This window comes from Mchenga conophoros, linkage group LG16 (genome assembly GCF_057382185.1).
Source record: "Mchenga conophoros isolate Kocher_MC1m ecotype Shallow Benthic linkage group LG16, M_conophoros_male_GT1.1, whole genome shotgun sequence".
In the NCBI taxonomy this organism is placed as follows: Eukaryota; Metazoa; Chordata; class Actinopteri; order Cichliformes; family Cichlidae; genus Mchenga; species Mchenga conophoros.
This window is the reverse complement of record NC_140541.1, coordinates 31,738,097-31,761,823: the sequence shown is the minus strand read 5'-3', so window position 1 is coordinate 31,761,823 and position 23,727 is coordinate 31,738,097. Positions and strand designations below refer to the sequence as shown.

Sequence of the window (23,727 nt, the reverse complement as noted above, 5' to 3'; positions counted from 1 at the left end):
TAAAGATCTACAAGAGTTTAGTCTTTAAGAGTTCTTCCTGCTGTGTGTTCAGAAAAGACATGAAAAGTACATTTTGTGTTTATTCTGACTTGGACAACTTTTTGAGGCATCCTGGTAATATGAAGGGTTCAAACAGCAGTAATAAATCAGCAGGATTTAACAGTCGCCACGTTTTCCCCCTTTCACAGACAAGCTTAAGTCTCATGGAAAATGATCCTCCAGGTATTTATGGCTCGTGCCACAGCTCAGATCTTCAAAGGTCATCAAGTGTTATAATTAATTATAAAGGAGTCAAAGTCCTGTTTCTTCAAAACATCAAATGATTAAAAAAAATGTTTTCCACAAACAGGATAAATTATAAAGTGCTGTTAAGGATTGGCTGGCTTTCAGATTGTAGTTAATGAAGTGCAGTAAATTACAATGAATTTTCTTTTTTAAAAGGACGGTTTTCTGACTTAAAAGTACTCGTCCCCTCCATGAGTGACTTCTGTTCCGTGTTTGGGGGTTAAACATCAACATCATGTACAGAACACATTCAAAATAAAGTCCAGTGTTCCCTTTGGGTGCAGTGAGGAGTTACAGCAGTCTCTGTGTTGAAGGCATGTTTGTTTTAACTGGACGGTGTAGAAACTGTTCCTGGCTGCATGTGGTGTCGTTCTTCGTGAAAAGCTCGCTGGATGTTCAGAGCATTTGAGAGGCTGCACGTCACTGAAGATGACCGCAGGCTGGATCGAGCAGTCGCCAGTCCCGTCTTCACCGTACTCCACAATCATGTTCCCCCCAAAATGTGGCTCCACACAGTTTAAAGTTACTGCGAGTGACCTGTGAGGCGAACAGAAACGAGTCTAAGAGAGCAAACAAACACTGACAGACTTTTGTTTTCTGGAAGCAAAGCAGTTAGTTTAAAGAAAAGGATTAAAACTAAACGTGGACTCAAAGGAGCTCTGTGGGACACTTAGCATCTTAGCTGCAGATTTAGAAGTTAAAGCACAAACCTCTTAGCGATCTGCAATCTCCTGATTTCCACACGTTTTAAAAAGTCATAGAAACAATTGCGGTTTACCAGCAGGAAAAACAGAGCATTGTGAGAATGTATACCTCCATCAAGGCTAAAGCTGGGACAGGAAGTGAGTTCCTGAATACCACCTGAAAGTATATGTAGATCTATCTGTAAACAAATGAAGCCAGCGTTTTAACTTTGACCTATCTTGTTTTAGAAAAGAATCCTAAAAGACTTCCTTGGTAGAGGCATACAAGAATAACTACAGTCGCATGCCCACACACAACCAGGCTGGTCTGACTCAGATTTAATTTATCTGAAATGTAGGTTTTGCAAAAAAAAAACCCAACTTTGTCAAAGACTCTAAAACCTTCTAACACAAATAAAAAAAAAACAACAGAATGTGAAGAATTAACCGCTAAGACATTACGTACGAGACGACTGTGGTGTTGTATTGCAAGAATATCAGGTGAAATTGAAATGTACTGTCATGTAATACCACTAAGAACCACAGGGTGGTGCAGTGAGCCAGTGTAGCACGTAATTCCTGTTAACATGACAGAAAAAGATTTATGGAAATTCAGTTGTAGCGTTGTTTCCTCACATTCTGTTTACAACTTTAGGAAGGATTAAAAGTATCATTAATTTGACCTATTTTGCTTCAACTTATTTCATGTTATGCAGGCTGTTTTAAACAGTCAGTGTCACACAGTTTTTTCTATTCTTTGATCTCTATGATGTCAGAGAGATGGAAAATCAGAAGCTCTGCTCACTTGTTGTTCAACCATTCTGCTTATAAGGACAGCCAGTAGGAAGGCAGTTGGCTTAAAGGGGGAGGGGCTAAAACAGCTTGTTGTCCAAGCATGAGCTAGAGAAGGATTACTTTGAACCAAGAATCATGCAAAGCTGCTCTAGCAGAATAAATATGAACAGAACAGTTCCGCCTTAAATTAGTTTCTAACGAGTGAGGACATCTGCGTCGGTTAAAGCCGTGAACACACCGTGTTAGTAAAGCCTTTAATATGTAAACATGCCCCAAGTCGAAACTCAAGTGTCACACACGGCATTCAGCGGCAAATGTCGGACCTTAGTGGTCCACTCTGCTGGGGGGAGGGCTGGGATGGACCCCCCAGGGTGCGCCGTTCATATTCTTTCCTAAACCTGTTGTCAGTAAGTGAGGAGATTGTGAGTGAGTGAGGGGGAAATTCTCCAACAATGAAACAGTTAACAGCTGAAGTCACTTCCTGCATGCAGTGGCTTACCGCTGCAGTTGTAGCAGGGCTCTGTGGTCTCCCAGTTCATGGCTTTCTGGACGGCCTTCTTCCAGCGAGCGAAGCGGTACTCGCTCTCTGTTTGTGACGAGGAAACAAGTGTAAGTCATGTCGTCATAGTAACATCCACCAAATGCAGCAAATTACACCTAAAAGTCACTGAGTGGAAAACACTGAGATTACAGATTCAGTCAAAACTGATTTAAAGCTGAAGCTGTGTAAAAATAATAAGCTACACAAATATTTCTAAGATATTCACATTTGATGCCATTGCAAAGCAAAGACCACAAAACAGCACAGAGACACTGTTTTGAATTTTACTGCCCAGCAAATAACAAAAGAACATTTACATTACTTGAAAAATAAACACATCTGAATATATCTGCTAATTTTAAAGCTGATGGTAAAATAAGGAACATTTTCTCTGCACAAAGAAAAACACCATCATGCGCCTGAAGGGGGGAGGAGCCAGCCAATCAACCATCAGTTATGTTGACTCTTGCAGCATGTTGCTGTCACAGGATAAAAAACAACTTTAAGTTCACTTTAATCTATTAAATGGGAAATTAATGTTTTACACAGTGTTTTATTTCACTGTAAATGTTTAACAGCATCTGGACAAACAGAAACAACGGCTGACACTGTAAATTCTAAATTACATAGTGCTGCATAACATTAACCAAAACTCGAGGCCATCCTGCTCTGTGTTCTATTATCTGCTGTATGTCCTGTGTCATGTATGTCATATGATCCCATTGCAAGCTTTTCACTCTCACAGTCTTACCCTCAGGGTTTATCTGAGGCTCGTATCTCTCAGATGTGACATGTGGGAGCTGACCGGGACTCAGGCTCCATACGCCTACGCCCTCTGCTGCCCCCGCCGCCATGGCTACACCCAGAGCTGTGGTCTCGGACATGGTGGGTCGAACTGGAGCAACGTAAGACGGACGGTTAGAGAGTGACAGAGAGACATGTTCCCCCTGAGAGCGATCAGGCTCATCACTTCCTGTATTCTGGTTGCTATTTAAATGCAAAAATTCTTCATTTTCATAATATTTTTGGTGAAATCTTCAAGTCAGTGATTTGTTTTTTAAATTTCTTTAAAAGTTAGTTGCAGGAAGTCATCAGGTTGACATCAGCCATGTTGTATTTTCAAAATAAAAGCTTCCATGTAGTTTGAGGACTTCAGCCAGACTTTTTAAAGAGTCATTTTCTTTAAAATAAAATCTTCTAGTCAGCTATTGGAAATTAACTAGGTACTTTGACACCTAAGTTACAGAAATTAAAGCAGAACATAGGCAAATGTTCAAACAAAACCAAAAAACCTTTAGTGCTACACTGGTTTTTAATATATCTTCAGTTCATGAGGTCATGTTGTGGTTTTGTAAAATGTCCAAACTACTCAGGGGAGTAGTGCTGGTGTTTTTGTTTTTTTGTGTGTTACTAGTCAGATCTATCATCCAGATAGTGCCTGATTGTTTTTTCAAAAGTGCAGACTGTGAGTAAAGAATAATCTTTACCATCAGACAGTGAGGACATTTTGTCATTTCTACATGTGACTAAACTTGTCACAGTGAACCAAACGGTCATTAGAGTCTCTAGTAAAGTCTCTAACAATCAAAAGGAGCAGCTGTTCAGCTTTGATGGGAAACATCTTACAGGTGATAAAATCATCCACTTACACAATGCTGGCAAAGTATTCTAATGAACAGGAAGATATGTGCGTGTAAAGTCAATTCATGTTTAACTGGTTAGCACAGGTACATTTCTGCCTTTACCTTCGACCTGTATATCAAAGTGTTTGTTTTAAATGGGTCAAATATCAGAATGGACAGTTTAAGGTTAAGGTTCAGCCTCGTGTCACCAGTTCCTCGATTTTAAAACACAGAGTTACTCTGAGTGTGTGTGCGTTTAGTAGTCGTACCTACAGGGATGCAGAGGATGTCGGCCTGCAGCTGCATCAGTAATCTGTTTGACGTCATCCCTCCGTCCACCTTAAGCTGCGTCAGAGGGACCCCGCTGTCCTGATTCATTGCATCAAGAATCTAACACACACACACACGCACACACACTTCAATTCAACTACGATGAAACCCGTCTCTAACCCCTCTTTATTAACTCTTGTTGCATCTGAAATTCAGCCTAGCTGAAATACTACCATGCTCTGATATAGTGTTCAGTAAGCAAACCTGTATGTATCATAAACTCACGTTACACCTATGTGATCAATGCTTAGTGATAGCCCGGTTACACTCTTGTGTATCTTCTCGTTCTAGAGATGAGAAGAGGAGGCTCACCTCTCTGGTCTGGAAGCAGACGGCCTCCAGAGCAGCGAATGCCAAGTGGTTCCTGTTGGTGAACTGTGTGAGCCCACAGATGATGCTGCAAAACAGAGAAAGCAAAACTTTAATACTTTAATACAGAGACCAAACATTAAACTGTTCCACATTTACTACTGTGTTATTGGGCAGCACAGCAGAGCTCTGTCATGTTTTTGTGGCCTTGTGTTTTGTGTTTTTTTGTCATTGAATAGATATAGAATCACATGATCTTAAAACAACCTCTCCCCACATGTTCATACTTTGACACAGATTTTAAAAAAGTAAGAAGCAGACTGCTAATCTGATTGCTAAACACCGGATTTACATCAGAAGGAGCAAAAGCTTCATTTAAGGTTTTAAAAAGAGTCCAAATGTGCATCCTCCAAACTCTGTTAATGTGTCTTTTGAGGAACTGAAATTGAATGTGAATATACTAAATGTCTTTAAATATCGAGCAGCTGAGATGTTTTGTAGAAGCTCATCTCCATAAGTCACTTAACAGATCCTGACAAAAAAGCCCACCTGTTCGATTACCAGTGAGGGTGTCATCTCAGAGTTTATAATCAGCTTCCATCCTGTTTATTATTAATGCTGAGTGCACAAAATGTGGGTTTGGATTTTCCTACATTAGCTTTGGGGTTCCTCAGGGCTCAGCACCAGGCTCATAGCTGATCTTTTAACACATGCACTGTTATACATAGAAATATAGCCATTTCAACAAGCGTTCAAGCATAAAGGATTTCCTCAGTTTAGAATGAGCCTGGGCCGACTCGCTCACCCTCTTGCGCTGGGCTCCCAGTAGGGGGCGTAGAGCCCCGAAAAAGCTGGCACGAAGTAACAGCCGTACGACGTTCCTACTGCCGCTGCCAGTTTCTCTGAAAGAGAGGACAACAGGAGACGGAAGCAGACGTGATATTCAAGCACAAACCCCAGCGCCGAGTCCTGAATGTAATCAATGGTGAAGTGCACGTACCGATCTCTGAGGACGACTGCACCATCCCCATGTTGTCCTTCAACCACCGTACCACTGCTCCTGCTATGGCCACCGACCCCTGCAGGAAACAAGAAAAAAATAAGCAGATCCCAAAAATCAGACCAGAGCACAGACAGCCGTCACCGATCATAGTTATTTAATAGAGGCCACCACACACCTCGAGGGCATAGCAGGCCGGCTCGTCTTTTCCCAGTTTGTAGGCAACTGTGGTGAGCAGGCCGTGGTCTGAGATCACAGGCTGACAGATCACATGAAAATTATTACTGAGAGGGTGAAATATTTCTCACTAAAATTGTTATAGCAATAACTACAGTGGGGCAAAAAAGTATTTAATCAGCCACCGATTGTGCAAGTTCCCCCACCTAAAATGATGACAGAGGTCAGTAATTTGCACCAGAGGTACACTTCAACTGTGAGAGACAGAATGTGAAAAAAAATCCATGAATCCACATGGTAGGATTTATAAAGAATTTATTCGTAAATCAGGGTGGAAAATAAGTATTTGGTCAATAACATAAATACAACTCAATACTTTGTAACATAACCTTTGTTGGCAATAACAGAGGTCAAACGTTTACTATAGGTCTTTACCAGGTTTGCACACACAGTAGCTGGTATTTTGGCCCATTCCTCCATGCAGATCTTCTCGAGAGCAGTGATGTTTTGGGGCTGTCGCCGAGCAACACGGACTTTCAACTCCCGCCACAGATTTTCTATGGGGTTGAGGTCTGGAGACTGGCTAGGCCACTCCAGGACTTTCAAATGCTTCTTACGGAGCCACTCCTTTGTTGCCCGGGCGGTGTGTTTTGGATCATTGTCATGTTGGAAGACCCAGCCTCGTTTCATCTTCAAAGTTCTCACTGATGGAAGGAGGTTTTGGCTCAAAATCTCATGATACATGGCCCCATTCATTCTGTCCTTAACACGGATCAGTCGTCCTGTCCCCTTGGCAGAAAAACAGCCCCATAGCATGATGTTTCCACCCCCATGCTTCACAGTAGGTATGGTGTTCTTGGGATGCAACTCAGTATTCTTCTTCCTCCAAACACGACGAGTTGAGTTTATACCAAAAAGTTCTACTTTGGTTTCATCTGACCACATGACATTCTCCCAATCCTCTGCTGTATCATCCATGTGCTCTCTGGCAAACTTCAGACGGGCCTGGACATGCACTGGCTTCAGCAGCGGAACACGTCTGGCACTGCGGGATTTGATTCCCTGCCGTTGTAGTGTGTTACTGATGGTGACCTTTGTTACTTTGGTCCCAGCTCTCTGCAGGTCATTCACCAGGTCCCCCCGTGTGGTTCTGGGATCTTTGCTCACCGTTCTCATGATCATTTTGACCCCACGGGATGAGATCTTGCGTGGAGCCCCAGATCGAGGGAGATTATCAGCGGTCTTGTATGTCTTCCATTTTCTGATGATTGCTCCCACAGTTGGTTTTTTCACACCAAGCTGCTTGCCTATTGTAGATTCACTCTTCCCAGTCTGGTGCAGGTCTACAATACTTTTCCTGGTGTCCTTCGAAAGCTCTTTGGTCTTGGCCATGGCGGAGTTTGGAGTCTGACTGTTTGCGGCTGTGGACAGGTGTCTTTTATACAGATGATGAGTTCAAACAGGTGCCATTCATACAGGTAACGAGTGGGGGACAGAAAAGCTTCTTACAGAAGATGTTACAGGTCTGTGAGAGCCAGAGGTTTTCCTTGTTTGAGGTGACCAAATACTTATTTTCCACCCTGATTTACGAATAAATTCTTTACAAATCCTACCATGTGAATTCATGGATTTTTTTTTCACATTCTGTCTCTCACAGTTGAAGTGTACCTCTGGTGCAAATTACTGACCTCTGTCATCATTTTAATTGGGGGAACTTGCACAATCGGTGGCTGACTAAATACTTTTTTGCCCCACTGTATATATTTTAAAAACAACATCTTACCTTGGTGCCTGTGTTTCTGAGCAGGAAGCAGCCAGTCCCATACCTTTACATGAGAATAAAACAGAAGCGTTAGACACGCGATTGGTTTATTGGTGACGTTAACTCATCTACAGTGTGGGTGCGCTGGTGTTTTGATTTTTGATATTCGCCACACTTAACAGATTTGCATAGTCCTCATGAGGAGGACAGAGAGCCTGTAGTGTCACATTTTAGCAGGTTTACAGCCAACCTGGGTATATTTGTTTTACGTTTCATGTCCACTTCCACTCGCTGGTTAGATTTAGAGAAAGCAGGTGGTTTGGGTTAAAACACACCTTAGCAACAGGAACAGAAATCGGGGGACAAAAATAAAGAAATGAGTACTCTTTCTGACTCCAATCAAGCACCTTTCTTGGGTTAGTTACTGTGACTTCTATCTCACAGAGTTGGTGAATCAGGAGGTGGGGAGATTACTCAGTTGATTGAGCAGGCACTGAGCGATGATTAAATCCACTGACTTAGCGTTTTGTTATAAACTGATAGATTTGTATGTTAACTGCTACAGTTTACTAAGTACTACCTTTCTTTAGAGTGAAAATAGCGACTTTACAATTTACTGAAACACAGTAGAGACACATTTGAAGAGAACTCAATCGTATCAGTGTAGTGCAATTTAACCCAGTCCACATATCCCTATGATGATATTTATTAACAGCCTCAAATGTCATGTAATGTATTTTGTCAAGTTGAAAAAACACAATCTCTGTATTGAACATAGAAAAACAATGAATTGACGTCACCGTGATAAAGAAGGGAGCAGAGTGCTTACGTGTTTTTGGCCTGGCCTTCGTTGAAGCACATCTGACCAACCAGAGCAGCCGACTGGTCACCGAGACACTGACAGATCAAGTAGGACGTGTAAACAGTCATAGATGAGTGGATACAACCGCAAACATATCTGCTTCACCCTGGAAGCTCCAACCCAGCAGTTAACATAATTTTAAACCCACAGCCAGAAAATGACCTTTTGAAAAGGGGACCTTCCATATGCTACAGTGTGTTTCTGATCTACCCCACTAAACTACATAGTGATATGACCATTAAAATGTACCCAGGATGCACTTTTTAAGTTTCAAGGGAATTATGAGAAAACAGATCAAACAACCAGGATACCAATGCTTGTTTCTGTTCCTCTACTCTACAGAGATGAAACTGCTGCAGCTCATTCAAACTACGACAGACCTCAGATGATGCTGATGCTCAGAGACGGTTATTTTCCTTTTAAATTGATTTGGTTGCAGCTTAAATGTGTTTTGCAGCCCTGAACTGGTCTTGCTGACGTCTCCTGTACTTATGCAGCTAGTTCAGACCCGCCCACGTGTACTTGGCGGGCCTGAACTGTGAAAGAGAGTGTGAAGATACCGCTTTTGCTTGGCTTCATTACATACAAAACAAATCAGCTGATTCTGAGGTGTCACAGGGCAGATTTTTCATTGGTCGAGCGAAATGGTCTCTACTCAGAAAAAAAAAAAGTGGGAGGGAGCCATGCGTTGCTCCAGCACAGCGACAGCCTCGCAGCGGAACACAGACAGATGTGACTCATTAAACAAAGTTGCATAAGAGGGAAAAGCTCTTACCCCTGAAATTGGAACTCCTGCAAGTGAGCCGGATTTCTGGTTAGGAGACAGAAATGTGGACATGTTTAGATTCTGGATAAATGACCGCTGAGCTCAGTGCGACACAAAGAATGATATGAAAACCTTTAGGATGAAGCAGGAGGCCGTTTGCTGTGCAGGGAATCAGACTCGTGGCCCTGTAGCCAAGTATGCATCACACTGAGTTATCAGTGGTAATTACAGTTTAATAAAAGCTCCACAAGCGTCAAAGTGAGCATAGGATACTTTTATTATTTTAACCTAACTGAACCCTTTCTAGTTTTATCAGAACTGATTATTTATTCATTAATTCCAGTCATTAAAGAGGTCGGTCCTGCATGGAAAGATACATGTAGAGGCAAAAAAAGAAAAAGAAAAATGATCCGATCAATGAGGCAGAGAGAGAGAAACAAACAGCTGCTTCAGCTGATCTCTGGACCTCAGTCCATAGAGCACGTTGCATAAAAAAGCTTCGACATTAAAGTCAATGATGTTGTCGGGAGATGAGATAAGAGCCGCACGGCTTCTTATCAGGATGTTTATCAGGGAGAGGCCACAGAATGGGATTTTAAACAACTCAATGAACTCCTACCTACACTCCACAAATATACTATATACACACACACATGCAGAAAATATTTCTGTGTTGTGATTCACAACACACATGTAACACGTGCATTTGCACAGAAAAAAAAACTATTACTGATGAGGAGTCCATGGGCCATGGACGAGGTGCCTGCACCCCTGAAGGGCCATGGACAGGGTTTAAAATGGACCTCTGCAAGTGTGTAATTACACAAGCGGTCCAAATATATAGAAGAAATACTGCGTTACCTTATCTAAACAGTTTGTGCTCTGGGAGCTTTTTGGAGTATTTTATTCCAACTTTGTTTTATTGATTTCAGCAATGACATACAAAGTTAGCAACAGCAAAGTCAATCTTGATTTCAGAACAGTGGTATGTCCATTATACCCTCCAACCCCCCAACCCGAATTCTCCCCCTACCAGGTCCACACTAGACAAGACACCGCAGAGAACCAGTCTCTGCCCACACACACAAAAAAAACAACAAAAAAACCAAAACAACAACATCTCAGGACCCATACACATAACACGCATAACCCCCAAAAAACAACAACAACCACAACCCCCCCGCCCCGCAACCAAACAAACAAACAAAAACAAACAAAGCAAAAACAGAGAAAACAAAAGCAGAGAAAGGACCAAACAAAAGGAAAAACAAATAGATAAGGTATAAATAAGATAAAAATAAAAAAAAAAACACATTATAATGTAGCTTCGCTCAGTTCACTTCAGACTCAGGAAGTAAAGTAATGGTGTCCACCAGCAAGAGAAATGATTTCCAGATTTTGTTAAATTCCCTAATAGAACCTTTTAGAGAGAATCTAAGTTTTTCCAGCTTTAAGTTAAAGAGTACATCTCTCACCCAATGATCATGAGTTGGGGGGTGGGGAAGCTTCCACTTCAACAGAATAAGCCTCCGAGCCAGTAAAGCGGTAAAGGCTAGGGCCTGTTTGAGGGGACCAGATAAGTTCAAGTCGGGAGGAATGCCAAAAATTGCGGAGAGTGGGTTAGGAGGGACAGTCTGGCCATATGCTTGGCTAAGTGTGTGTCGAATATATTCCTCCAAAATGCACTCAGTTTCGAACAAGACCAAAACATGTGGACATGGTTGGCAGGCGATAGTCCGCATCTGCTACAGGCATCACTAATGGTTGGATAGATTTTAGATAATTCTGCGTTTGTATAGTGTACTTTATAGACCACCTTGCACTGAATCAAAGCATGACAAGCACAAATTGAGGACGAGTGAATCAATTTCAAAGCAGAATCCCACTGCTGTTCTGGCAGGGTTGTCTGTAGCTTTTCCTCCTATCTCAGCTTAATATGAGAAATGGATTTGGGGACCAAAGCATCTAGTATTTTATACAAGGCTGATATCAGTCTGTTTTGATGAGGGTTCGTCTGCAGGATGATATCCAGATTTGTTTCTGGAGGCCGATTGGGAAAGTGAGGGAACTGCGTTTTTACAAAATTTCTAGCCTGAAGATAACGAAAAAAGTTGGAATTAGGCAGGTTGTATTTAGACGATAGGTCAGCAAAAGATAGAAAGGTGTCCTGACTGTACAAGTCCTTAACAGTCCTAAGTCCGTTATCTTTCCAACTCCTAAAGGCCGCATCAGTGTTTGAAGGTGCAAAATTACAATTTTTTGATAAAGGTGTTAGCAAAGACGGTCCAAGTAGCCCGAAGTATTTTCTGAACTGTCGCCAAATAGTTACCGTTTCCTTAGCTATTGGATTATCCCCAACAAGGGTTGGAGAAAAAGGGAGTGGTGAGCTGAGTATTGATGATAATGAGTAACAGCTAGATGCAGTTTCCATTTGTACCCAGGCTGGTGCAGGGGGGTCGTTATGAACCCAATGTAAAAGTTTTTGTATGTTAGCTGCCCAATAGTAGTGTCTAAAATTGGGCAGACCAAGACCGCCGTCAGTTTTAGAGGACTGAAGAATAGACTTGCGAATTCTAGCTTGTTTCCCTCCCCATATGAAATGTGACAGAATCTTTTCTAACTTGTCAAAAAATGCCTTGGTAAGAAGAATCGGGACATGTTGAAAAAGATACAAGAATTTTGGGAGGACACTCATCTTTATCAGGTTAACTCTCCCTGCCACTGACAATGGTAGAGAAGTCCAACAGTCACAATCTTTCCCAACATTTTCTAGTAGGGATAGAAAATTCTCCCTCATCATTTTACATATAGAAGAGGAAATAAAAAACCCCAAATATCTAAATCCGGTTTCTGTCCACTTAAAAGGCACTATTGAGTGGGGAAGAGCTCTGGCCAGGGAATTGAGGGGTTGCAACTCGCTTTTTTGATAATTGAGCTTATATCCTGACAGTGTACCATATTGGTCCAGTATGTCAAAAAGTACCGGGAATGAGTTTAGAGGGTCAGAAATGTACAGGAGCAAATCATCTGCATAAAGGGAGAGATTGTGGGTAACACCGAACCTTGTAATGCCTTTAAATCTATCCTCTGAACGCAGCCATATTGCAAGAGGCTCGATAGCAATGGCGAATAGGAGGGGTGAGAGAGGGCACCCTTGCCTAGTGCCCCTCTCAAGTGGAAAAGGCAAAGACAAGTTGTTGTTAGTACGAATACAGGTGGATGGCGAGGAATATAGTAGCTTAACCCAGAGAATAAAGTCAGCCCCTAAGCCAAACCTATCCATCACCTCATAGAGGAAGCTCCACTCAACGCGGTCGAAAGCTTTCTCCGCGTCAAGAGATACCACAACCTCTGGAATTGAGTTGCACGATGTATGGATAATATTCAAGAGGCGTCTTGAATTGTCATATGAGTGCCTGCCGGCCATAAATCCCGTCTGGTCAGAGGCGATAATTTGTGGCAGAACACGTTGTAGCCTAAGTGCGAGGATTTTAGATAGTATTTTAAAATCAATATTTAAAAGAGAAATTGGTCTGTAACTGCTGCACAACAGAGGATCCTTGTCCTTTTTCAAGATTAAACAAATAGTAGCTTCGGACAAAGTCTTGGGTAATTGACATTTTGAAAAGGCTTCATTATACATATCTTTCAACAACGGTGCCATAAGATCAGAATTGGCTTTATAGTATTCTGCAGAGTAACCGTCAGGGCCCGGCGATTTACCTGTGTTTAAGGATTTAATGGCTTCTTGTACCTCTACTACAGTAATAGGTCCCCCTAATCCCTTCGTCAGATCACTATCTATTCTTGGAAAATGTATATTTTGGAGAGTTTCTTCTGATAGAGGGGGAGAGCTTGAAGTGTACAGATTGGAATAGAAACTTACAAATACTTCATTAATTCCCTCTTTTTTGGAGTATTTTAAATACAATTATCTGAACAACAATAATACGACTGCAGTGCATTGATTTGTACTTCCAGACTGTCCAAGGAGGTTAAGCTCCAGTTTTGGTGAAATTCTAGGCATACACTGTACCCACACAGTTTGTGGCTGTAGGTTGCTAACCAAGCCATATAGGTTTAGTTGGAAATGTAGGAATGCACCTTCAGAAGTCCAGCATGGTGACATTTATCCTTTATATGGAAAGAGGTTAAAAACACTAATTAATATGATTTATGTAGGAAAAATATCTACTGAATTAATTTAAATGTAATTAATTTAAAAAATGTAGGATTGGATGAAGTCATGCATGCATCTGGATGTATGGAAAAAACTGTGCAGCATAAATCCATCAGAATAATAAACGTTCAGCTGGAAATCTTCAGCAGACCTTCACTATCTACACTGTCTGTACATTATCACCTCTCCTGATGCTTCTTATCAAGTTTTATAGCCATTACAGTAATAACAACATTTAACGAGACCATTCACCAGAAATATTTATGGTTCGTGTCGGTATCAGGTTGCACAGATTTCACATATCTCTTCTTTGAGTTGTAGAGGGAAAAAAAAGGTTGTTTCAGGTTTGTGACCTCAAAACACAAATGGTGTCACAGAAACAAACACACAGCGTGCTGTGAGGCGTATCTGAGCTCACCATCCAGCCGTATATCTCAGACGAGCTTCTGACGCTGGGCAGGATTTCCATCGGGATGTCAAAGTACCTGAAAGGAGCATAGCAGGAGTCTGTCATGAGGTTGTAGGTTCATAATAAAAACAAACACAAAGGCACTTATAGTTTTTCTTTTTTTTTGATGAGGTCTTTGTTCTATTTTCTGTCCTGTTGTTCTGTGTTTTAATCCCCAGATTGCTGCAGATGAGGAAGAACAGACAACAAAGGAGAAAGTGGCAACAATGTGACTTTAAAAATGTAGCTTTTCACACGAGGTTTCTTTAAACTTTAAATATAAATCAAATCAATTAAAAACAAGGCAGACATTGATCGGATGCCAAGTTAAGCCCGTCCAGCCCGTCTCCAAGGGCAACCTGCAGCCTCAATGTAGGGGGCAACGAGGATTGGCCTGGGCAAACCACAAGCAATCAAAAGCAAACTACATGAGAGCTCCTCACCAGTACAGGAAGGATGTCCGGTGTAAAATCTTTTACAATCGAATATATGACTCCGATTATTTCGATACTGGGATGGTTAAGTCTGCATGAAGGCACGTGAGCCACTTTAGCAACCTCTAAGCAGAGCAGCAAGATGAAGAAGAAGAAGAATCATGACTGAAATTAAATCTGGAGGAGTTCGACAAAACGGAGCTAAAACAGAGTGTTTGTTTCTCTCTCACTAAAGCTGGGGAGCTGACTCTGAATAATCAGGTGAAGACCAGTCCATTCTTTCTGTGCTTTTATGACTCAAAAGAAATAAAATGTATTGGTGCAGCATTTTTTCCACTGCTTCAAAGCTCAGCCAACTGCATAAAACAAAAGATGGCTCATTAACTCCCTGAATGGGAAGTGAATGAGCTTTTACTGGAGTGTGCAAACAGATACGCAGACGATAACCTTAAATGCTTTATTCTGTGTGTGACAATTAAGCAGCAACCTCCATGGCTAAAACATGAAACCAAAAACTGCAGTTCCTTTAGCCGCCACTTGAGACTGCATTAAAAACGTAGTTCATCCCCAAAACATCCAATTTTACAGCAGAAATAAAGACATAACATATGCATCACTCATCTGTTTAAGTTGCAATAAAGTTTGCATTATTAGGGGTGTGGCGTCTCTGACTGACAGATTTATGGCGACACAGGTAGCTGTAGCTGCTAGCTCTTTGCTAGGCTTCACCCGGCCTGAACTAGACCTCTGTTCTGTGTTTGTGCTGTTGGAGCCTTTTATTACCTAATATTTAATTCAGATGAATTCAGTTGTTATTTAATGTTATTAACACTAATTGGTTGGCTCTCTGATGCTCTTATATAGTTTGTTTGCTAACCTAGCTAGCTAGCATTAGCCAATAACACAGCTTTTCAGGCCCTTCGTGCAAATATGGTCACTCTGGCTCCACAATCCAACATGGCAGTGGCCAAAACATTTGGATAGGCTGTGGCACCCATCCTTTATATACAGTCTATAGTGTACAGGGTATAGTGTGAATCACCTGCAGAGTTCAGGATCCCAGTCCATGGTGTGAATGTTGAAGAGCATGGTGCGACTGGCGTTTGAAACGTCTGTACAGTGGACCCCGCCGTTCTTTCCCCCTGTTAGACACTGGGGGGTGGAGGGGTGGGGGTGTTAAAAGAACAAATCACACACTCATGACAGAAGTAGAGGTACAGGTTCAGGTCTTACCCAGATGATCCAGGAGTCCACCGTGCCAAACATGGCACGCTGGCTCAGGAAAGCCTCATGCACCTCGTCCACGTTGTCCAGCAGCCATCGCAGCTTCACTGCACTGAAGTAAGTGCTGATGGGAAGGCCTGTTTTATGCTGTGGAGATTAAGACAATAGAAACAGAGATCAGAAAGATATTTCAACAAAGAAAGCAAGAGTCCTGCCTTCTTTCAGATTTCTGATTCAAAGTAGATAACAAAGTCACTACTACACCCCCAAGTGTTCCTCTGACCCACACAACTTGCCCTGATTAAGTTGTTACCAATTTCTTATCAATCATCTCTCACCCTGAGGTGGTTCTTGTTTCTTCCCGGAGCTTTGTTAATGAGCCTCTCTACCGTCGACTGAGTACGAAGGTCCAGCCAAACTAAACACAAAGCAGGAGAGGAGAAAGATTCAAACATGGGAACCCAAAACATTGGCATTAGTTTTGTGAGAAAACAGCAACCTCAATATGTAGTTGTAGATCTAAGCTTCATAAAGACTAACTCTTTAATCAGAGGCCAGGCGGTCTCAGCGTAATGAATAAAAACTGAGTAATCAGGAAACATTTTCCTCAGTTTCTAAAGAAATGGCAGGAATGACGAGGACCAGCTGAAGTTTGAGACAACACAAGAACTTTGTTTAACTAATCACGCTCCTTACAGCCCTCTGACCTGATCTTCATTTAAATTCTGTGGTTAAACCTCAAAGAGGATCCAAGGCAACAGAGCTCCAGGTCTTTTTCAGGATGGATGAGAAATGAGACTCACAGCTCAGCGTTCCCAGGGTTTGTTTGAATGGGCATGGGCATAATCCCAACTCTAATTTTACCTTCTTTATTTTTCATCTTTCTGGAAGAACAAGGCCATCCACAATGTATTAGTGAACAATGTCCTTGCTTTTATTTTGAAAGATTGGTCACTATTAACCAGCTAAACTTGAGTCCTTCCTGTCTGATATGTGTCTGAATGTGTGATATTTTATTATATATACTTCTACTAGCCAGGCTGCTGGTGCAGCTGTGTGGTCGTTTTCACACATGAACTCTGGAGCACGCTGTGGAACCAGGTCGGGATTTTCCCCAGTTGAGCTTCATCACACAAAGCACAGCAGGAAAGTAAAATGCCGCTTTGAAAATACAACTTTTGCTAGAGTGAATCCCGCAGGAGGCAAAACAGGAGACCGTGTGGACTTTGTATGAGCAAACCAGCACGTTAACTTCTGTTTAATTTTCAACCTAACTTGGATATGGGAGTTCTGCACCTCTGTCTGATGATGCTGTGGTGCATTTTTTGAAAATGGCTAACATTAATCTGAGAGCCCGACTTAAACTTCAAATTATTGCAAACTGCAAATAGATAGTAAATTATCCCAAACAGAGCATATCAATAAGATAGCTGCTAAAAACAGTTTGAAATCAGGTTATATCATCAGACCCACTAATAACACCAAAAACCAGGAAAACTGGATTTAACAACATCTGTCTGTCAGCTTCTGGTCACAGCGACAAACTGACACAATGAATTTGGACTTATTTTTACTACCATTCTACACATTGTCATTGTTGTCATGGCAAAAAGTGATTGCTGGTATTTAGATTGAAGCGATTTGTTCCTGTTAAAAGGGAGTTTTCCCTCCCCACTGTTACCATGTGCGTGCTCACAGCGGGTGGTATGATTGTAGGGGGTTTCTCTGTGAGGTCTTTACCTCACAATATAGAGAGATTGAGGCAACTGCTGTGGTGATTTGGTGTTATATGAAGAAAAGTGAACTGAATTTATTTTATATATGACTCCATTGTAAATCCTGTTAACTGCAGGTTATTTTCCAGCATGAACGGGGATATTAGACATAAAAAAGCCACATAAAAACATCTGCGTTCACTTTTTGGCCCAAAACCTGATTAAATAATATGAAGGTGACACACCTTTTGAAGAAAATTGCTTTGCGGTGCCTTTTCTCCTGCTGTGAGAAGTTAAGCACTAACATTTTGTTAAAAAAAAAAAAACTTTGCTAGCTTTTGTTGGCTGTTCATAGCTCAAGCAGTGCTCTGATCAGTGAACAGCTGACACAACACCCCCCAGTCGAATCAGGGGACTGAAGAGCTCGCTGATAAACTGGCTTTTTAAACTGAAAGCCTGTGTGAGTGGGAGTGGCTGCTGCTGGATCACAGCTCTGATGGTTTTTGGCGGGGCAGGAACAGACACGACACAGGATGCTTCAACCTGATGTAATCAAGTCATGCCCCGAGTCGTTTCCCACATTACACAATCCACTTTTTTACAGCTCGGTGAGTCTGACACCGATGTAGAAATCCAAAAATACTGATGCTGACGCTCTCACCGATGGCGTTGTAGAGCGGCTCGCCGGTGTCTTTGTCCCAAACCAGGGTCGTCTCTCTCTGATTGGTCACTCCCACCGCTGAAAACAAAAAAAAGGATAAATTTCAATGAATTTGCCCCGATGCCCTCATTTTCTACCCCGTCTTCCACCGTCAGCGTCCTACCTTTGATGTTGGAGACGTCGATGTTGAGCTTGCAGAGCTTCTCACAGGTCCTCTCAATGCACTCGTGAACAGACTGCATGATCTCCCGCGGGTCCTCCTCCACCCATCTGGCCAACACGCAAACACACAGAAAACACACGCGTGCATGTTTAAAACCCGTTTGAAATCTGCGACAGATGAAGTTTTGAGACTTTTCAGGATGTGAAAATCCAGAGTGCTTCAAATTTTTATGAAAAACATGATAATCAAGATCAAATTAAAATCTGGGAAGCCTTACTGCTTTTATAGACCAATAGAAGCATTTTAAAAACTATGATCTGGCACACCAGCCAGACCCAAGCCAATGCAGTGGTTTAACAAAGGGAGTTATCCACTTCACTCTGGATGAGTTGTAGTTTTCTGATTTTTTACTCAGACCTGTAAAGACATTGTTATAACTGTCTAACCTGTAGACGTGCATGTTAGAACTTCTTCTGACAGAAATCCTTAATTTTTTCTACATTTTAAGGTTGTAAAAAGCCGACTTCATTAACAGAGAAAAAGTCTCGCTTGTAGATGTTTCCATGGTTCCACGGCCCGAATGATCACCTGCAGCTTTGTGAGATTTGCATTCAGGAAGAAAACACCTTAAGTTTACAGCCTGCTGTAATTTCTGTCTGGGTGTTCTGGATCTGCAGTACAGCCGGTCAGTCTGTCTCTTGTACCGGGTCACACATGCCAGCTTGTTAGGAACAAAAATGAAATAAAACCTGGACCTTAGACTCAGTTTGTTACATATCAAATAAAGTTATGTGATTAAAAGGTGGTTAAACTGTAACTTAGTAGCCTGTTAAAAAGACACCACAGGAGGGGGGAGGTGCTGCTGTTACAAGCTTTACAGTTCTATCAACACATATCTGTGCAACTGCGAAAGACTCCTATATAAAGCAAGAGTTAAAATTCAGAAGAAAGAATATTAACAGGTTTGAGCTATTTTCATTGGGTTATATTATATTGGTAAGTGAAAATATGTGAATCAAAGTGATAAACGGTGGCGGTCCGAATGAGATTTTGAAGGATAAGAAACCTGCCGGTCTGCTGACTACAAAGGAAACTCAATGTGACTGCAGGAAGAAGCTTTAGCCTCTATATGGATGAGCAGGTAAACTTAACTGCTATCACATCAAAAAAGTCAGCCAGTGCATTACTGAAAACCAGTATGTGGATGAGACAGAGGTGTTTCAGAGAAGTGGGCAGGAAGTGATGTGGACAGACTTTTTTATTTTTCAACTGTTAGGCATGCAGGTGGAAATATCTGCTGTTAACAAACATGCCCTGCTATCAGACATGCAGGTGAAATAAAATGGACAACAGCTCAAAGGATAATCTGTGAACTACTCCCAGAGAAAGACAAGCTGAAGCTTTTACAGTGGCCCTCGCAGTCCCCTGACCGCAGCGTTGCCAAAAATGAATGGAAGTGTGTTTACTTTGTGCCACGGTGCCTTTCAACAACGGCTTGCAGCTTTCTCAAGAACATTCAAACTGCACATCCCCAAAGAAACCAACATTTAAAAAAATGAAACATAAAAACTAAACTCCTGTATTTCTGCTCTTTATCTTCAGCGTGTGCACATATTTGATTGAAGGCCCAGTGTGATGAATCTCTGTGATTAGTTTCTCTCCTCTGCTCTCTGCTTCACAGCTGAATGAGTAACATTTGATCAAAGGACAGCGTTTTTATCATCAGCTTCCTGATGGCATTGTTTTTTTTGTTTTACCAGCTTCGGCCTCAGTAGACAACTGAGCCGTCACCTGAAAACTGGACTCCTGTGAGTGCACAAAGACTTGAAGTGCAAAGCATCCTGTTATTCCACCAACTATTCAAGCAACACGGATCTCAGGCTGGGTGTGCAGAGATAATAAATACTGCACATAGGTGTGCAATCTGTTGCACCAGGACAATATGGTGGATACACACAGTGTCTAATTGTGATAATTTGAAGTTCGAGTCACTCACCCCTCTTTGGGGAAACTCTGGTTGATCTCTACTTGGTGGTGACTGATCAGTTCAGCTGTTTTTGCGTTGAACACCTGCAGAGAAACACAGCTCATTAGAAGCAGGAACAGAAATATTAAAAGCTTCATTTAATTAGGGAGCAAATTAAAGCTGCCACAGTTTAATTTTTCCAGTTATGTTTTTCCTTCCACCCACTGAGGAGTGGAAAGACGATATTGATCACTGGCTCGATCGCCTCTGGGTGCTGCCAGAGTATTGTAGAGAAGAAGGGAATTAACACGAGGCAGGACTTTCCCTGTCACCTGCAGTCAGACAGAAGTCAGCGTTTCTTCTGATTAAGTAATAGGATAAAGCTCCGTGCAGCACCACCCTCCTCTCACCATGCGTTCACTCAGCTACAGGAAATCCTTGTTACGCTTTTAGGACATGTGATCCAAGAGTAGTTTCAACCCTAAAGTCTAAACTTTAGACTTCCTGACTTACTTTACACTGGAAATCTAACAGGAACAAACTAAGCCTGTAAAAAGAGAGAGCATTGATGCAAGGAGGATGTCTGATGTCATCTTAGTTCAGTTGCACCATCAGTGTTAAAAGTCTGAATCATCACGCTTACTGAAAACTGATGAGAACTGAACTCAGTCTGAACTTGTTTTTTTTTACCTGCTCCCAAAAAAAAATGTGACCTCACAAATACTGATCGTTGCAAATTTCAATCAGTGCTGCGGTCCCACAGAGGACGGGGCCACGCTCACTGATTCAAAAACTAATAAGCATATAAAACAACATCCTCTGCACCCACAGACCCAATCTGTGACAAATACACAAATAAAACAATAAAGCTGCTTCTCTTCTGAGTTCCTCATCTTGATTTCAACTCCACTGTCAGCTGCTGACTCTAGGGCTGATTCTCAATCATCCACCCACAGCTTAGACATGTATTCTGCCCTTCTGACTGTTAATGACACCTCAAAAAAAGGAAGGGAACGCTGGATCATCAGAGCATAACTAAAAGTCAGGTAAACGTCAGGGATATCAAAGTCTCCAGGTCTTCTTCTTCTCTTTTTGGCTGCGCTCCTCTGGGGTCGCCAAAGCAGATAACCTCCCTCCATCTCACCCCATCCCTCACCCAACCCTCAGCATCTGTGAACCTCCTCTTCCTCCTTTCCCTCTTCCGCACACATCCAAACATCTCAGCCTTCCCTCTCTAATTTTGCCTCCAAACTGCTCACCCTGAGCGCTCCATCTCATGTACTCATTTCTAAACTCGCGTCCAGTTGGGAAGCCGATTGTTTGCCGTGTCTCCAGGCACAGTGTCAGGAGCGTGGAGTAGACCCAGCAGCAGGGATGGTATCTGCTTATTAATGCGAGGCGGATCAGGAGGAGTACTGCCAGAGTCAGAGGCATGTCTCTGATTGAGATATCAGATACTCTGTGAGGGTCACATGAGGGCATTTTAGTGGGACTTGTGCTCACAGCCTGGCTGGCATTTTCCAGAGAACACCAGAACTGGCAGGTCCACCACTGATGCTCTCTTCTCTTCACAGACGAGAGCAGGTTCACAGAGTCTGGAGACACCGTGGCGAGCGTTATGCTGCCTGTAACATCATCCAGCATGACCAGCCTGGCAGTGAGTCAGTGATGGTCTGGGGAGGCGTATCCTTGGAGGGTCACGCAGGCCTCCACGTGCTAGCCAACAGCACCCTGACTTCTGTTACATGCCAGGTTCTCAGACCTCCTGTTTGTGCAGGGCAATCCCTGGCTTCATGTACCCGGAGTGTGCAGGCAGTTCCTGGATGATGGAGGCGCTGATGCCTTTGTCTCACATTCTCCAGACCTGAATCCAACTGAGACCCTCTAGGATGTTATGAATCTATGTTCTGGAGTAACACCATGACGGAGGACCACAAAGTAGCAAATGCAACACCGTAAAGACGCAGTAAAGTTTGTTTTTATGAGATCATTACACATGTATACACAAACGAAGGCTCTGTGACAATTTTGCAGTCGATCCGCAGCCAAATGATCAAGAGTCAAAATCAGGCGTTAGGTTAAAGTTTTACTGCTGCTCAGAACGACCGTTATGTCAGCTGATGATGACACAGGAAAGGCCTTTATTTTCAGAGAGTTCAGCACCTGTGGACGTTTAAATCTCAAGCACCAAAAAGAAATTCATTTATGATTCATTTATGAGTAGAAGCTCTTACGTGTCAGAAAAACCCACAAATCTGAATTTCTCTCTGTGCACTCCAACAGCACTTTTACCTCCTCTGAGCCCCTCACTGCTCATGCTCTGTGCCAAAGCTCGATTTTCCAGCTGACCTGGTTGAGGAAGTCCAAATTTGTTCAAAGTGATCATTCAGCTGGACTGATTTTAGCTCTTTGTAGATGCACCTGAACCCCATCCAAAGCAGGTGGAAGCTACAGGTCAGTGTGCTGCTCCAGTCCACTGGTTGCTTTTTCTATTTAAATCTCTGTTTAAATAGAATCATCGTGATGTTCAAGCTCGTTTCTGAGCCGAGCACAACACAAACATAAGTCACGTGGTGATTTGCACTTCATCCACGATTACAGCTGTTTGGCCAAAGCCTCTGAGCACAGGACAGAGTCTCCGTAGTCTGCTGTCCCAGCTGCTCCCGGGCCCTGAACACAACATGAAAACAGCGAAACTTCACTAAAACTCACCAGAAACCTCGTGGAGCTCGTGCCCTGATCAATAGCAGCAACCAGCGGGTCCATTTTTATTCTCTTCTTCTTTAAAACGAGTGTTAAACACAGCCGGTGAATCTCTGCTTTAATCTAACACGACTCCTCGGTGAGGTGGAGAAGGACAGCTGTGCACACTGACACAGACCTCCTCCTACGCGATCACCGGAACCGGCCCGCAGCGAGCGCAGTCTCCGATTGGCTGCTCGCTCAGAAGGCGTTGGTCACACTCCGACCAATCAGCTGTGAGGGTCAAGTTCACCCAAAACAAACAACAACAAAAACAAAAAACAAAAAAAAAACGAAGACACATAAAAAAAGTAACTAAAAATAATAGATAACGGAATTTTAAAACATCTGGATCTTATTCAAAAATGCAAAAAAAAAACCACATTAAAAAACAAAAAATTAATATCAAATATCATTAAAAAAAAGTTCTACATAACAGAAACATCTTTAAACATCTCCAAATAATAATAATAAAAACAATAAAGTAAATATTTAAAAAATAATAAATTTGGGGCAGATAACCTTCACAGTTGAACCCTCAGACATGGCCTTCATGTCTGTATAGGCGCTGTGGAGAGCATCCTCATACAGAACATGACATCGTGGTTTGGGAACAGCTGTGTGAAGGACCAAAAAGCTCTCCAGAGAGTGATCCGTACAGCAGAACGCTGCTGCAGGATTGCTCTCCCCCCGCTTCAGGACACCTACACCAGGAGATGCCGGACTAGAGCAGCGCAGATACTGAAGGACCCGTCCCATCCTGGCAACAAACTGTTCCAACTTCTGCAATCTGGTAGAAGGTTCCGCATCTTCTGGGCAAGGACAGAGAGACTCAAGAGGAGCTTCTATCCCCAAGCCATCCGTGCCCTAAACACTCACACCCGCCCTCTCACATCATCTATAACTGACTGAGACAGGACTCTTCCAGACACTCTAAACCAAGGCACAATGTACATTTCAATTCCTTTAATTTTAAATATGTTTATATTGTCTATCCTGTAAAATAGTCAGATGTCTATTCATATTAATGTACAGAATTCACCTGCTTGCTGCTACTACTGC

The 23,727-nt window shown here is 42.3% G+C and overlaps 1 protein-coding gene across 2 annotated transcripts; it reads right to left on the bottom strand.

Annotated features, from left to right (window-relative positions):
* Positions 1–659: 659 nt before the first annotated feature.
* LOC146557093 (glycerol kinase-like) lies at positions 660–22,803 on the bottom strand. 2 transcript variants are annotated; one of them, XM_085248963.1, is made up of 20 exons: positions 22,636–22,803; positions 19,954–20,027; positions 17,958–18,064; positions 17,795–17,872; positions 15,757–15,836; positions 15,428–15,565; positions 15,237–15,346; positions 13,731–13,797; positions 9,142–9,177; positions 8,334–8,401; positions 7,526–7,568; positions 5,744–5,824; positions 5,566–5,644; positions 5,371–5,467; positions 4,569–4,653; positions 4,196–4,316; positions 3,056–3,199; positions 2,263–2,349; positions 2,087–2,161; positions 683–822 (listed from the first exon to the last, which is right to left on the bottom strand). In XM_085248963.1, exons 1-19 carry the CDS (start codon positions 22,687–22,689, stop codon positions 2,088–2,090), a joined length of 1,623 nt encoding a protein of 540 aa, XP_085105089.1. In that variant the 5' UTR covers positions 22,690–22,803; the 3' UTR covers positions 683–822; position 2,087. The 2 variants fall into 2 exon arrangements, with proteins under 2 accessions (XP_085105090.1, XP_085105089.1); XM_085248964.1 differs by lacking the exon at positions 2,087–2,161 and having other exon boundaries at positions 660–822.
* Positions 22,804–23,727: the final 924 nt, after the last annotated feature.